We start from the raw sequence: 15,429 nt of genomic DNA on the forward strand, positions 1-15,429 counted from the left end.
AGATATACTTGCTGTGGAAGATATGAGAAATCGGTGGTGTTCCTACTTGGGACAAGAAATGGAAGGTAAATTTACACCTACCAGGAACATCTGGTTTAGATTGAAGACCATTCGAATGGATGCTACTTGTCCTCCTCATTTTTTTTTTTTTTTTAACGTTCTGTCACGTCTGTGTGTCCACAGAATGGATTGTTCTTCACATTTGCCTTATCATTCCTATTTTCTGATCTGTACACACCGGCATGGTTCTGTATAATAAATACACCTCCTTCCCTGGAATGGTCATGTCACATAATTGAAAATGCGCCATCAACTGCCCAAGCTGATGAATGACGTCCAGTGCGGTTATCTGTTTCTCTTCACTGACATGTGACTGTTTGTATTTGCAGCTCACCTCCAAGAAAAGCTGACAGACTTTCTGCCAAAACTGCTTGATTGCTCTACAGAGATCAAAGGCTTCCACGAGCCACCGAAGTTACCTTCCTATTCCACACTTGAACTCTGTGAGCGCTTTGCCCGAATCATGTTGTCCCTCAGTCGAACTCCTGCTGATGGAAGATAGACTACACACACCTGCCCTAAATACACTGTATAAACTTTTTTTTTTAAGTTCTTAACCCTTGCCTTCCTGTCACAGGGTTTGCTTGTTGCTGCTATAGTTTTTAACTTTTTTTTTAAATTTTAATAATTGCAAAAGACAAAGCCGCTATACAGACATTAGCCAGACTGCAGACAATAAAGCTGAGAATCGCACGGCTCTCAACTTTGTCTTAGCCAGGACTGATGTATAGTTACAAGTCTTGAGTGATTTTAGGATGGCAAAGCCATGCTGTTGCCACCGTCCTGTCACAGTATTACTTTGCTTTTTATCTTTTCTTTATCTGTAGCTTTCCATTCAGTCTGGGTTCTTCTATGACTACAGCCACTTAAGGGTTCAGCACTGTGTACGGAACATTTGGTAGCTTGTAAATGCAATTAAATAATAAAGTTTTATTTATGGCTACCTATGTGTTCATTAGCAGGTATATTGTATAGTAGTGTTTTAGTTGTATCTTAAGAAATTTTTTTTCCTGGGGATTAAGATAATTGATCATTAAATGAACACCATCTTTTAAATCTGTGATGATGCTAGCATATTGGAAATTTACTAAGAACTTGACAAGCATATGTATTTTTTACTTAGTTGTGATACTTAGTAGGATTCCTAGACCTGTTTTGAATTCAAAGCAGGTTTTCACTGAAGTAAGCAGCTGATCATTAAGCCAGACCACACTGAAACACTTACTCTTTCTTAGACTGATCTTTTATTTTTTTAATATATTTACAAATAATCTAGCAAAGTAATTATTTCAAAAGATACTAGAAAAAGTATTTGAATAAGGGCTATTTAATAGTGAAATATACAGAAATGTGTGTACATGTATGCATGTGTGTGTGTATATATATACATATGTATATATGTATATATGTATAGATACATATTCACAGACAGAAAACACATTCTTCATTGTGGAGGAAAACATTTTGCATGCTATAGCCATTCTGTTTTTTATAAATTGTATGCCACTTTGATTGAAAATATTCTCTACTAATCAGTGCTGTGAAATTGGGTTGAAAATGTTGAACCACACTTTCAGTACCTCCTTTTCAAAAATAACAAAAGCCATAGGAGATGTCTTAGACGACATTGCTGTTTAAGATGAATGAATGTATGTTCTGAATGAAACCCATTGCTTTCAGAGTGATCCTGTGAACCACATCCTATTTTTGAAATTATAAGTTTCTTTATAAATAATCTTTTATGAGCATAGTAAAATACGTCATTAAGCTATGTGTGTTTGTTATACCGTCGCCAAAACCAATGTTTTTCCAAGTGCCGCCTATAAACCTTCTGAATGAAGGAGAAAGAAATGTTATGGAGCTGTCATAGAATGCGCCTGTTATAAAGATGTGTTTGTGCTGCCAGTTTTTACTGACCGTCACTCCAGCGTATGTAGAGGGAGAATTGTGCACAGTCTAGTTACCAACTATGTTTTGGTTGAGATTTTGAATTCTCTACCTAGCAGAATTAGTGTTCACGGATTTTCAAGTCCTGGCAAGACTCTTCACTTCTTTTTTTCACATCTGCAGACTTTTTCCTGTATTTTATAATATTCTATCATAATATAAAGTTATTTCTATTTCTTTTTCTTTGTTTATTTTATTTTATTTTTTATTATTTTCCCTTTTGTTGCCCTTGTTGTTTTGCTGTTGTAGTTATCATTATTGTTGTTATTGATGTCGTTGTTGTTGGATAGATCAGAGAGAAGTGGAGAGAGGAGGGGAAGACAGACACCTGCAGACCTGCTTCACCGCCTGTGAAGCGACTCCCCTGCAGGTGGGGAGCCAGGGGCTCGAACCGGGATCCTTATGCCGGTCCTTGTGCTTTGCACCATGTGTGCTTAACCCGCTGTGCTACTGCCTGACCCCCTAAGTTATTTATATTTCTGTCTATAATTGATGAAATGAGACACAAAGTACTCAGATACTATATGAACATTAATCCGTTTTAAAGATATGTCCAGGAAATTATAGATGAATTTTGCGCTGCTTAAGGTAAGTGTTATTATTATATTTATATTATATAAATTCATGTTATATTATTTTTATTTATTTATTTACTTAATATTTTAAAGTCTGCTGTTCATTCCTAGCATTGTCTGAGTGTGTATTTTTAAATACAGCCTAGGGAAAGAACTTGTTTTTATTTTTTGCCAGCTTTTAATCTAGTTTTAAAATGTAGATCACTAAAATTTCTTTGTATTTTTCCTGGTTTAAGTACAATGTAGAGCCAGTCATTTCAAATGTAGGACACTATGGAAATACTGTCTGTGACAGATTTGCCTTTGATTTAGTGAATTTCAGTCTGAGGAGTTTGCTCAGTAGTAGAACCAGTGCATAGCATGCGTGAGTGAGGCCCTTCCTTTGATCCCTGGCACCATGTGACAGCAAGAAAAGCAAAAGGAGAGCATCCCAAATGGTAGAGAGATGCCCGGTGCTCCCCACTCTCAGCAGACAGATAAAGAGCATTCAGAGTCCTGGGTTACTCCCGCCTCCCCAGAGTCCTGGGTAACTCCTGCCTCCCCAGAGTCCTGGGTTACTCCTGCCTCCCCAGAGTACTGGATTACTCCCGCCTCCCCCAGAGTCCTGGGTTACTCCTGCCTCCCCAGAGTCCTGGGTTACTCCTGCCTCCCCCAGAGTCCTGGGTTACTCCCGCCTCCCCAGAGTACTGGATTACTCCCTCCTCCCCCAGAGTCCTGGGTTACTCCTGCCTCCCCCAGAGTCCTGGGTTACTCCCGCCTCCCCAGAGTACTGGATTACTCCCTCCTCCCCCAGAGTCCTGGGTTACTCCCGCCTCCCCCAGAGTCCTGGGTTACTCCCGCCTCCCCAGAGTACTGGATTACTCCCTCCTCCCCCAGAGTCCTGGGTTACTCCTGCCTCCCCCAGAGTCCTGGGTTACTCCCGCCTCCCCAGAGTACTGGATTACTCCCTCCTCCCCCAGAGTCCTGGGTTACTCCCGCCTCCCCAGAGTCCTGGGTTACTCCCGCCTCCCCAGAGTCCTGGATTACTCCCGCCTCCCCCAGAGTCCTGGGTTACTCCCGCCTCCCCCAGAGTCCTGGGTTACTCCCGCCTCCCCAGAGTACTGGATTACTCCCGCCTCCCCAGAGTACTGGGTTACTCCCGCCTCCCCCAGAGTCCTGGGTTACTCCCGCCTCCCCCATCACTACAGTTTAGAATAATTCAGAGTAGAATTCCGACAGATAGAACTAAAAGTATGTAGGAACTTCTTATACTGGTTTATTTTCCATAAGAAAGAAATACCCAGAGCTGTTGAGACCAGAGCACTGCTCAGCTCTGGCATAAAGGAATCAAACCTGGGGCCTTTAGGGTGTCAGACTTGAGCGTTGGAGGTCTGCAGCTGTGCATTTTCACGTCCCCACTCTAGGGACTTTATGTCGTGTAGAAGGAGAATGTGACTACCCGTGAAACCCTATAAAGTTCGTCAGACAGTGAGATACAACTTCACTCCTGTGAGAATACCAGACATCAGAAACGACAGCATCTACAAATGTTGGAGAGGTTGTGGGGACAACAGAACCCTCCTGCCCTGCTGCTGGGAATGGAAACTGGTCCCACCCCTGTGGAGAGCAGTCTGGAGAACTCTCAGAAGGCTAAAAGTGAACCTGTCCTTCTTCTTCTAGCATTTGCCCTTCTTCCATAGCCAGTCAACAGCGTCAACCTGCCCTATGACCCTGTAATTCCTCTCCTGGGGATAGATCCTAAGGAACTAAACACACCCATCCAAAAAGATCTGTGTATATCTATGTTCATAGCAGCACAATTTGTAATCGCCAAAACCTGGCAGCAACCCAGGTGTCCAAGAACAGATGAGTGGCTGAGTAAGTTGTGGTCTAGATACACAATGGAATACTACTCACCTATTAAAAATGATGACTTCACCTTCTTCACCCCATCTTGGATGAAGCTTGAAGGAATCATGCTAAGTGAGATAAGTCAGAAGTGAACGGATGAATATGGGACAGTCTCACTAATGGACCGAAGTGGAGAAATAAGAACAGAAAGGGAAGCACAAAGCAGAACTAGGACTGGGTTTGCTGCATTGCAGGGACAGCACATCTGGGGTGGGGGAGCAGGAAGGGGTATTCACAGGTCCACTGTAAAGAAGAAGGGTGGGGACATAGACCTCTGGCAGTGAGAGCAGTGTGAAACTATACCCCTATTAACTCATCATTTTTTAAATCACTATGTAATAAGTCGGGGAAATAAACTGAATATTTCAAGTTCTTAAAAAAAAAAAATCCAAATCAGTGAAATCCCAACAAAGAAGCAAACAAAATGCAAGGTATGTATTTCCAAGAAGTGCTTAATTCTTTCGCTACTCTTCAGTGTTTAATTATAAGGATAGGAGCTAATTTATTCCTAGGTTTCCAATTAGGTTGCTACGTACATCCATGTGTCTATTCCTCTCACGTCCTCTGCTTTTTATTTCCTCTTTTTATTATTTTAATTTCCTTTTTGAGGGACTTAGGGTTTACAGTCAGCATTAAAATACAGTAGTCTGTGCATGTGTCACATTTCTCAGTTTTCCACATAACAATTCAACCCCCGCTAGGTCCTCCTCTGCTGTCATGTCCCAGGACCTGAACCCTCTCCCCACCCACCTCAGAGCCTTTTACTTTGGTGCAATACACCAGTGTATTTTTCTATTGGACTTTTATGTCTATAAATCTGCAACATCACATTAAACTTGTTCTTTCTTACACAAATTGCAAATATTTCTCCTGTTATTTACTTTAAACTTGCTTTTTATTTTTATGTATCCAAATGTATTGGCTGGCTTTCTGTTTTTCACCTTCAATACTCCATATTTAGAATGAATTTTCCATGTTCAAAATTATAAAATTTCCCATCTTCTCTTTCACATTTTAAAAACTTTAAAATATTTTTTAATGAGAAAAATAGAGTTAAAGAGAGGGATGAGAGAGATACAGAGAGATAGATAAACACACCAGAGCACTGCCACTGCTCAGCTCTGGCATGTGGTCATGCTGGGGACTGAACCTGGGACCCCAGAGCCTGAGGCATGAGAATCTTTGGCATAACCATTATGCTGTCTTCCCAGTACTCTTTCATAATGTTTATGATTCTTGTTTTTCACTCGAGTACTAATGCAGTTGAAAGTTACATAAAATGTGAGGTAGAGATTCAGTATTCTGCCAAAACTATCCAGTTGTCTAATATTTATAAATAGTTGGTTGTCAGCAAAATTATGACACATTTTTGCACAGAAAAATGTTTCAAAACTTCTCAACAACTCAATGATTACTTTCCACTTTTACTGATCTACAATGTAGCCTCTACTATGTAATACTTTTTGTCTTTGACATCTGCAAACCTATTGAATTTCATTTTTTCTTCAATTTTGCAGCTACGATTAATAATGTGATTACTGTTTTACCATTGAAATGTTTCAAACTAGCACATTTTTCTAATAAGTTGTAACACTTGCCAGCTCACTATATTCATTTTTTCCCCAGAGATACTTCGACATTTTTTTCTTGCAGTTTCTTGAATTACTGGACCTTCTTCCTGCTAATTTTGTTCTATTGCCATTTTATTGTAATACTACATCAACTAATACATAGAAATTATATATCTGGGAACCGTCAGAAAGCACTCCAGACTGCTTTCCATAGGACTTGGACAATGGCCATTCCCATAGCAGTGCAGCAGGGTCCCCCACAACCTCTCCAGGATTTGATGTTGGCTGTCATTTCTGATGTATGACATTCTCACAGAGGTGAAGTGATAGCTCGTTGTTGTCGTCTGTATTTGCATTTCTCAGTGACTTGGAGCATTTTCTCATGTGTCTGGTGACCTTGTGGATCTCTGCTTTGATGAGTATTATTCTGCTCTTACCCTCTTCCTAATTCTCCACTTAAGGCTAGGTCATTTTTGTTGCTGTTGCTGCTGCTGGTGAGTGTGGTGAGAATTTACTCTATTTTAGTTATTAGCCTCTTGTCCGATGTAAGGCATGTGAAGACCTCCCATTTGGCAAGGAGTCTGTGTTTGAATGGTGGTTTCTTTTGCTGTACAGACACTTGTCATTTAGATAAAGCCCTATTGGTTTAAAAAAGAATTCTGCTAATATTTTCCCCTAATTGTTTGATAGTATCTGGCCTAACATCCAAGTCCTTGATCCATTTGGAGTTGACTTTTGTGTGTGGTGAAATATAGTGGTCTGAAACTGATTCATTCTTCTGCATGTTTCATTTCAGTCTTCCCAACACCATTTGTTGAAGAGACTCCCCTTTCTCTATTTAATAATTTGGGTCCCTTGTCAAAAATCTGATGACTGTAAGTGTCGGGGATATTTCTGGGCTCTCAGTTCTGTTCCACTGGTCAGTGTGTCTATTCTTGATCCACTATCAAGTGGTTTTTAATTACACTGGCCCCATAACACAGTTGTTCACCCCTCTACGTATATATGTATATATTTAAAGTGGACAAGGAGAAGTTTGTTAGAGTGAATATATGATTTGGATAAAATCATGGTGACAAACTTTCTGAAACATACCCTAATTAATTAATTGATTGATTGATTTTAAAAGTCAAGAAAGTAGCTAAAAAAATCATAGCCTGTTCAACAAAACTAAGCAAGAAATGACAGGTGCATGGGAATTAATCTGCAGACAACCTTTTTTTTTTCTTTTTTGTGAAACTTGGCAGATTTTGAGATGGCAGATGTGAGAAGATAGCAAGATAAAAAAAAAAAAAGGGACCATCTGTGTCCTAGGGTTGAAAATTAGAATTTTTTTTCAAGTGTTTTTAAAAGTAACCAAGACTGCACTCTCTTCAAATTGTAGGTGAGTACAAAAGCAAATGAACATAAAGTCCAGAAATATCAGAATATTGAGGCAGCCTAAGGAAATTTAATAAAGAATACTCAAAGCTAAGTGGTACTGAGAAAGAATCCCATTGGTATGGACCAGACTTAAAACTAATGTTCATACCTGATAGGCCTGATATCCTTACCCCAGTGCATGGTCACCTTTGCACATGAACACAGGTCCCTTTAAGGAGGAAAGCTGTGACTTAGAAGTATGGATACTGGATACTTCTGCCTCCTCAAAGGGAATCAACTTTCCCCCTTCAAGTTGCAAACTAACTTGAGTCTTGAATCTCGGATCTGGTTTAAGGGCTGCGGTGTCATTTGCACACCCAGCAGTCGCAGAGGACTGTGACCATAAACATTGCCCCAAACCAAACCATTGCCAGTTACTGTGGTTATGCATGCGGGTCACTAGCTTAGTGACACTAAGTGCTTCCTGCCCTTTCTGGAATCTTACAGTTTTCATTGAATTCAAGGAATCTTAAGTGAGGAACAAATTCCTCCTTATCATTTCCGGTGCACTGTGAATAGCTACACAAGATCTTCTTGAAGGATTTCAGAGCATTTCTCAAGAATCTGAAATGCCGTGTCGTCTGGACTTTGCAATGAGTCAGTAGGTCTTGTGCAAAAAAATATGCTCGGATCAGGGGCCAGGTGGGAGTCCCCAGGTAAGTGCGCATAGAAAAAAAAAAAAAAAAAAGAAAAGATACACTCTGGCATTTCAGTATTCCCCCAAGTTTGGTAACTCCCTGTATAGTAGACCAAGTAAGTCTGGGCATCTCCCTCATTCATTGTTGTTCTCTTGTCAGCCTAACTTTCAGTCCACAAAGGGAAAAAAAAATCTGTTAAAGAGCTATCTACCCATTCAGATCAAGAATTGAAGTCACGGTCTCTCCTTAGTGAGTTCATATGAATGGATGCAGTCCTTATCAAACACCCATTCTTGCCTGTTCTAAGGCCTCTCTCAATATATACTGACAGACTTGGCCTTCCTTCTTGGGTGTGCACTCTCTTCTCTGGGGTCACACTTGACACTTTAACCCTGGAACCTGCGGTGACTTGAGTGTGACTACAGGCCTAAATTATGCAGTGAGGAATAGGAAGCTGAAATACTGAAGAGCATTCCGGTCCTGCACACAGCTACCCCATATAAGAGCATCACACATGCTTCAGGCTAGAAAATCTGACTATGCAGGAGAGGGGAAAACAAGGTTCAGTGGGAAGTGGAACCTCAAGATGTCTTCCACTGGAACTTATGTTTTCATTCCCATTTTTAGGGTCTCTGCATATGGAAACCTATAATACTCTGGTTCCTTTTTTTTTTTTCCTCCCTGATAAGACCATAGAATAAGAGGGATACAGTTCCACACAATTCCCACCACCAGAGTTCCACATCCCATCCCCTCCATTGGAAGCTTTCTTATTCTTTTTCCCTCTGGGAGCATGCACCGAGGATCATTATGGGGAGCAGGAGGTGGGAGTTCTGGCTTCTGTCATTGCTTCTCTGCTGGACATGGGCGTTGGCAGGAGGATCCACATCCCCAGCTTGTCTCTCTCTTTCCCTAGTGGGGTAGGGCTCTGGGGAGGTGGGGCTCCAGGACATTGGGGAGGTCGTCTGCCCAGGGAAGTCAAGTTGGCATCATGGTAGCATATGCAACTTAGCCAGAAGCAGCATTAGACTGAGTCTGCTTTTGTAGAAGTAAACTTTGTCTGTAGGAGACATGAGTTTTGTTTGGGATAGATGAACTTTGAGATAGAAATTGAAGGCTCTGTACTGAGCATACCCTTCCTATTAGGCAGAGCACTCGGCTGCAGCCAGTCCGGACCTTTATTTTCACTAAAATATCACTGCAGTTTCTTAACACTCAAAGTCTTGAATCTTACAGGCACTTATCACATGCAATACAGGTGATAACTTAAGTCATGATTGCTGAAGTAACTGTAATTCATGGTTAACAAGAAACAATCATTTCAGTCTGTTGACAGAGCTGAAATACAGATGACCACAGCTGAGATTTTGTTACTACAAGGTTAGCAAAGAAATAGTGAACACTACAAGGCATTGATGATGGGGCCGGGTGGTGGCGCACCTGGTCGAGCGCACATGTTAACAGTGCTCAAAGACCCAGGTTCAAGCCCTTGGTTCCACCTGCAAGGGAAAAGCTTCACACGTGGTGAAGCAGGTCTGCAGATGTCTCTGTCTCTTTCCCTTTCTGCTACTCCCTCCCAATTTCTGGCTGCATCCAATAAATAGGTTTTTTTTTTTAATTCTAAATTTGAGAAAGTTATTTATTTTTGTCATTTCTAGAGTTTCACTTCTCCGGGTTAACCTTTCTAAAGAGACAGGGAGAGAGACAGGGAAAGACACCACAGCACGGAAGCTGCTTCTGCATGCAGGGTGTCTGGCCTTGTTCTTGGGCTGTGTATAACTATATAATGGCAGTAACCCTATATAAGTGAGTTACTTTGCCAATAGAAAAATGATATTTTGTCAAAAATAGGAAATCAAGATTTCATATGACACTGAGTTTGGCCTGAAAGAAAAAGAAGAGTACCATTCTGGAACTTGCTATACTAGGGATCAAACCTAAACCTCAGAGATGCAAGTTCGACATTTTTTTTTTAAATTTCATACAGAGAGTTTTACATGAGCAAGAACAAGTGAGAAAGGAGAGAAAGAATCCCACGGCGAGAAGGGCGGCACACCAGTCCCGTGCACGAATAAGCAAGGGCACAAATGGGGATTCGAGCCCCATCTGCAGGGAGGTGAAGCAGGTCTGCAGATAGATGTCTCTCTTTTCTCTCTCCCGTTTTCCTTACCCCCCTCTTCATTTCTCTTTGTCCTGGATGATCAAAGAAGAGATGAAAGGCCACCAGGTGTGGCGGATTCATCCTGTGGGCACTAAACTCCAAGAATAACCCTAATGCCAATAAAAAACAAAAAACAAAGAAAGCAGAACCCTACTCCTATGCTTGTGAGTCCTAAGCTTTACCAGGCTAGCTATTTCTAAGTAAAAGACTGGTTGTAAAAACTCAGTGTCCATCAGTAATAAACTAATGTTATGTTCATATAATGGGATACTATGACTGAAAGAGGCAAATGAGTTTATACAGTAGATTCATTTGCTTTGAGGGACCTCATAAAGGTACAAATGGGCAAAAGAAGCAAGACAAAAGTAATACACTTATAATTCCACTTGATGCTCAAAGTAAGATCCTAGGGAGTCGGTCAGTAGCACAGCAGATTAAGCGAATGTGGGGCAAAGCGCAGGGACCGGCGTAAGGATCCCAGTTCGAGCCCCCGGCTCCCCACCTGTAGGGGGAGTCGCTTCACAGGCGGTGAAGCAGGTCTGCAGGTGTCTGTCTTTCTCTCCCCCTCTCTGTCTTCCCCTCCTCTCTCCATTTCTCTGTCCAACAATGATGACATCAGTAACAACAACAACAGTAAAAAACGGGTAACAAAAGGGAAAGTAAATTTTTAAAAAATTAAAAAAAATACTAAAACCTCACTAATGCATCTCTCAGGTGCAGTTGGAAGCACACTCACTTAAGTGCACATAGTACAAGGACTCGGGTTTGAGCCCTTGCTCCCCACCTGCAGGGGGGACGCTTCATGAGCAGTGAAGCAGGTCTGTCTCTCTCCCTCTGTATCTTCCCCACCCCCATCTCAATTTCTCTCTGTCCTGTCCAATAATATGGAAAAAATGTGCTCTAGGAGCAGTGGATTCATAGTGCTGACACAGCCCCAGCGATAGCACTGGAGTTAAAAAGAAAAAGAAAAGAAAAATGTCCTTTTTAAAAAATCCTTTTTCTCTAGTTCAAGGGAGTAATTCTCAACCATAAGCAGCTACTTGAGGGACTTGAGTTTGAGGCTAACACTGACATTACTATATAATACATAAATGATCTGTAAAATCCTAAGATGAGAACTTTTCCCATTTGAAATGGCTTTGGTTAGATATGATCGCAAAAAAAAAAAAAAATTGACAGCAACAAATTTGAAACATCTGTGGTGAAGCACCTTACACCCAGAATAATTTAGTATAAAAAATTGTTGGGGGGGCGGGTGGGTGGCCCACCTGGTTGAGCGCGCATGTTACAGCCTCGGTTCCCACCTGCAGGGGGAAAGCTTCACAAGCGGTGAAGCAGGTCTGCAGGTGTCTCCCTCTCTGTCTCCCCTACCTTCTTGATTTCTGGCTGTCTCTATCCAATAAATAAAGATAATTTTAAAAAAGAAAGGAAAGTTTTTTAAAAAACTGTAGGCACCAAGGGTCATGGCTTTTAAATTGATTTTTATAAGCCATAACCAAGAGGTAAATATAGTCATTTTCAGAAATTAACATTAGAAAGTACTTTCAGGGGGAGTTGGGCAGTAGCGCACGAGGCAGGAAGCACAAAAACTGGAGTAAAGGTCCCGGTTTGAACCCCCGACCCCCCACCTGCAGGGGAGTCACTTCACAGGCAGTGAAGCAGGTCTGCAGGTGTCTGTCTTTCTCTCCCCCTCTCTGTCTTCCCCTCCTCTCTCCATTTCTCTCTGTCCTATCCGACATCAGTAACAAGAACAATAACTACAGCAATAAAAAAGCAAGGGCAACAAAAGGGAATAAATATTAAAAAAGTACTTTCAGATGTTGATACTAGAAAATATTTTGCCTCAGTTTCAAAGCCAACTTTGCACAGGTGAAAAAAAAACAGGAATGTATAAAGATAGAAAGGTAGAATTAGCATGATAGATATGATCACCTATTTATAAGTCTTCCAACAGATTTGGGCTTTAAATAGCATTACAGCTTAATCACACTATTTAATTCTTATTGGGATAACATGGGTTTACATCACTGTAAGTTTCAGAGAAAATTTTCTTTTTGTTATTAGTGATTTAATAGTGATTGACAAGATTGTGGGATAAGAGGGGTAAAATCTCATACAATTTAACTCCCAACACCAGAGTTCCATATCTCATCCCATCCATTTGAAACTTCCCTATGCTCTATCCCACTCAGAGCATGGAGCAAAAATTTTTTACAGGGAGCAGAAAGCGGGAGTTCTGGCTTCTGTCATTGCTTCTCCACTGGACATGGGTGTGGGCAGGTGGATCCACACCCCCAGCCTGTTTCTATCTTTCCTAGTGGGGCAGGGCTCTGGGGAGGGGGGGTTCCAGGATACATGGGTGAGGTCATCTGCCCAAGGAAGTCAGGTTGGCATCACGGTAGCATCTGCAACTAGGTGGCTGAAGCATTAAGATATAAAGCAAAATGGGAGTCGGGCAGTAGCACAGCAGGTTAAGCACAGGTAGCGCAAAGCACAAGGACCGGCATAAGGATCCTGGTTGGAGCCCCCCCCCCCCCCCCCCGTCTCCCCGCCTACAGGGAAGTCACTTCACAGGCGTTGAAGCAGGTCTGCAGGTGTCTATCTTTCTCTCCCCCCTCTCTGTCTTCTCTCTCCATTTCTCTCTGCCCTATCCAGCAACGATGATACCAATAACAACAATAAAAAAAGAGCAACAAAAGGGAATATATAAATTTTAAAATGATATAAAGCAAAACAAATTGTTTAATCATCAGGAACCTAAATGTAAGAATATAGCAGGTGAGATTTATTTAGGGTCTTCATGTTGGAAGAAGCTAGTCAGTCTATTTTAGGTATATTCCACAAGGCCCATGACTTTACTGATTTTTGCCTGAGCCTGAAAGCTACCATGCATGTAGGCTAGAAGTATTGTCTGGGGAGGTGGTGTCAGAGTTGAGAAGAGGACTAGAAAGTTGGGTCAGAGTGGAGAGTAGCCCCCAAATATTGGGAAAGTGTATGAATACCGTTAACTATAAACCCATCTATCTAATCACATATTAAATTAGATGAAAAGAGGAGCCTCCCAAGTATCTTTTCTCTTTCCTTTTTCCTTTCTTTTTCTTGTCCTTTTACTATGGAAATAATGCTTTAAAAACCAGTACAGGGCCAGGAGGTAGAGCACCTGGTTAAGCACACACATTACAGTGCACAAGGTTGCAGGTTCAAGCCCCTGGTCCCTCCCTGCAGGGGAAAAGCTTCATGTGTCTCCCTGTCTTTCTCTCTGTCTTCTCATCCTCTCAATTTCTCTCTGTCTCTACCCAAGAATCATGAAATAAATTAAAACACAATCGCCACATGAGTATAATTTCTTATCTCCCCCATGATAGGCACACCACTCCCACCACCACCAAGTCCTCTTCCACCGTCTTGCCCTTCAATGTGGACTTTGACAAAATTCAGCCAAGGACACACTTTACACTATTCGATTTGATCAGGGTTTCTTAGGAATATCAGTGCCAAATAATGGGCCAAATTCATGGAAATGATACTTATCAGCATCAGTTGATAAATTGATGTTTTATAGAGCAATTGATTCTGTTTCACCTTTCTGTTCATCAAAACAAGTTCCTCTAGGTGTGATTGACCTGGTTGTAGTGAGTTCTTCAATTAGAAAAGAAAAATAGTTGAGCCAGAGACTCCTGTAATTTGATCATTTGCTGGGCATTTTGTCCCATTTCTCTGACTTCGCAAGTGTCTGCTGCACATACTTCAAACCTCTGTTGAAAGGAATTGTAAGTGCTTGTGGTTGATAAAGGAACCACACTGAGACAACCTGTCATCTTCTGAGTCCCCAGTAGGTGGTGGCATAACACTGCATTTAGGGAAGCTTTTTAAAAAAAAATTTATTTATTTATAAAATGGAAACATTGACAAGACCATAGGATAAGAGGGGTACAGTTCCCATCATCAGAACTCCATATCCCACCCCCTCCCCTGATAGCTTTCCTATTCTTTCATTCCCATTATTTCATTTCATGTCCTATTTCGTTCCCATTCTTTCATTTAGGTTCATGATTAATCAACCAATTTTTTTTAATGAGGGAAAAGAACACATCAAATATATGTGTTTTCATTTCAAAAATGCCTTTATTTTTTTTCTTCTAAGGTGATTTCTAAATACCTTATCTTTTTTACTTCTTCAATGTTATTTTCTCTCTCTGAAAAAAAAAATGTACCAAGTGTCAATTTGTATTAGTTATTCTCTAGAGCCATATAGTATCACAGATCAGTTAAAACATTAAAGTGGACAAAACATTTTCCGAAAGAAACAGGAATTCCCCTGGTCTGTTGTTACTTATCCAGCTCAAGCCCGTGAAGAAAGAAATTGCTGTGATGGATCCAAACAGGAGGGTAGGCTGCCATTCTCTCTTTCGTTTGCATTCAGGACGTGTTCTCTTTTGAGACCTCTGTCTCATAAATGGTCAACCTTGGTGGGAAACCAGATGTCTGTTTAGGTCTATGCACTTGATTTTCCCACCTTACACATCAGTTATATTTACTGTTTGCTTTGGCAGTAACATCCGTGCATGAAGATAGCTGTAACTCAGGGAATAAAATCGTCTCTGTGTGAGGAGGACTGTCCGCATTTCCCTGCTGTGTTCCACGTTTTCAGTGTCTGTGAGCTAGAAGGGATGTAGCCTCAGAGTACAGAGTCCATAGTTGAGAGATGGTTTAACCACAGTGCGTACTCAGTGTTCTAGTTCTACAAGATTGCGTAGTAGATAACTTGATTATTTTTTAAAATATTTATTTATTCCTTTTGTTGCCCTTGTTGTCTTTTTATTGTTGTAGTTGTTATTGTTGTTGTTATTGTTGTCGTCATTGTTGGATAGGACAGAGAGAAATGGAGAGAGGAGGGAAAGACAGAGAAGGGGAGAGAAAGACAGACACCTGCAGACCTGCTTCACCGCCTGTGAAGCGACTCCCCTGCAGGTGGGGAGCCCGGGGACTCGAACCGGGATCCTTATGCTGGTCGTTGCGCTTTGTGCCACCTGCGCTTAACCCGCTGTGCTACCGCCCGACTTCTGATAACTTGGTAAGTGTATGTTAAGGAAATGTACTTCAATGTGAGCCAAAGATTAAATTTCTGAAACCTTACACTACAGAGATTAGACAGCTACAATTTT

The 15,429-nt window shown here is 41.3% G+C and overlaps 1 protein-coding gene across 4 annotated transcripts in view; it reads left to right on the forward strand.

Moving 5' to 3' along the window:
* Window positions 1-1,003, forward strand: part of USP25 (ubiquitin specific peptidase 25) — a 140,346-nt gene extending 139,343 nt beyond the window's left edge. For all 4 annotated transcript variants that reach the window (XM_060172156.1, XM_060172157.1, XM_060172159.1 and 1 more), the window contains 2 exons: window positions 1-65; window positions 390-1,003. The exon at window positions 1-65 is cut by the window's left edge and continues 131 nt beyond it. In XM_060172156.1, coding sequence (XP_060028139.1) covers window positions 1-65; window positions 390-562 — 238 coding nt within the window. In that variant the 3' untranslated portion in view covers window positions 563-1,003. The remainder of the gene's footprint in view (window positions 66-389) is intronic.
* The last annotated feature ends 14,426 nt before the right edge of the window (window positions 1,004-15,429 follow it).

This window comes from Erinaceus europaeus, chromosome 14, assembly GCF_950295315.1.
Source record: "Erinaceus europaeus chromosome 14, mEriEur2.1, whole genome shotgun sequence".
NCBI classification, from domain to species: Eukaryota; Metazoa; Chordata; class Mammalia; order Eulipotyphla; family Erinaceidae; genus Erinaceus; species Erinaceus europaeus.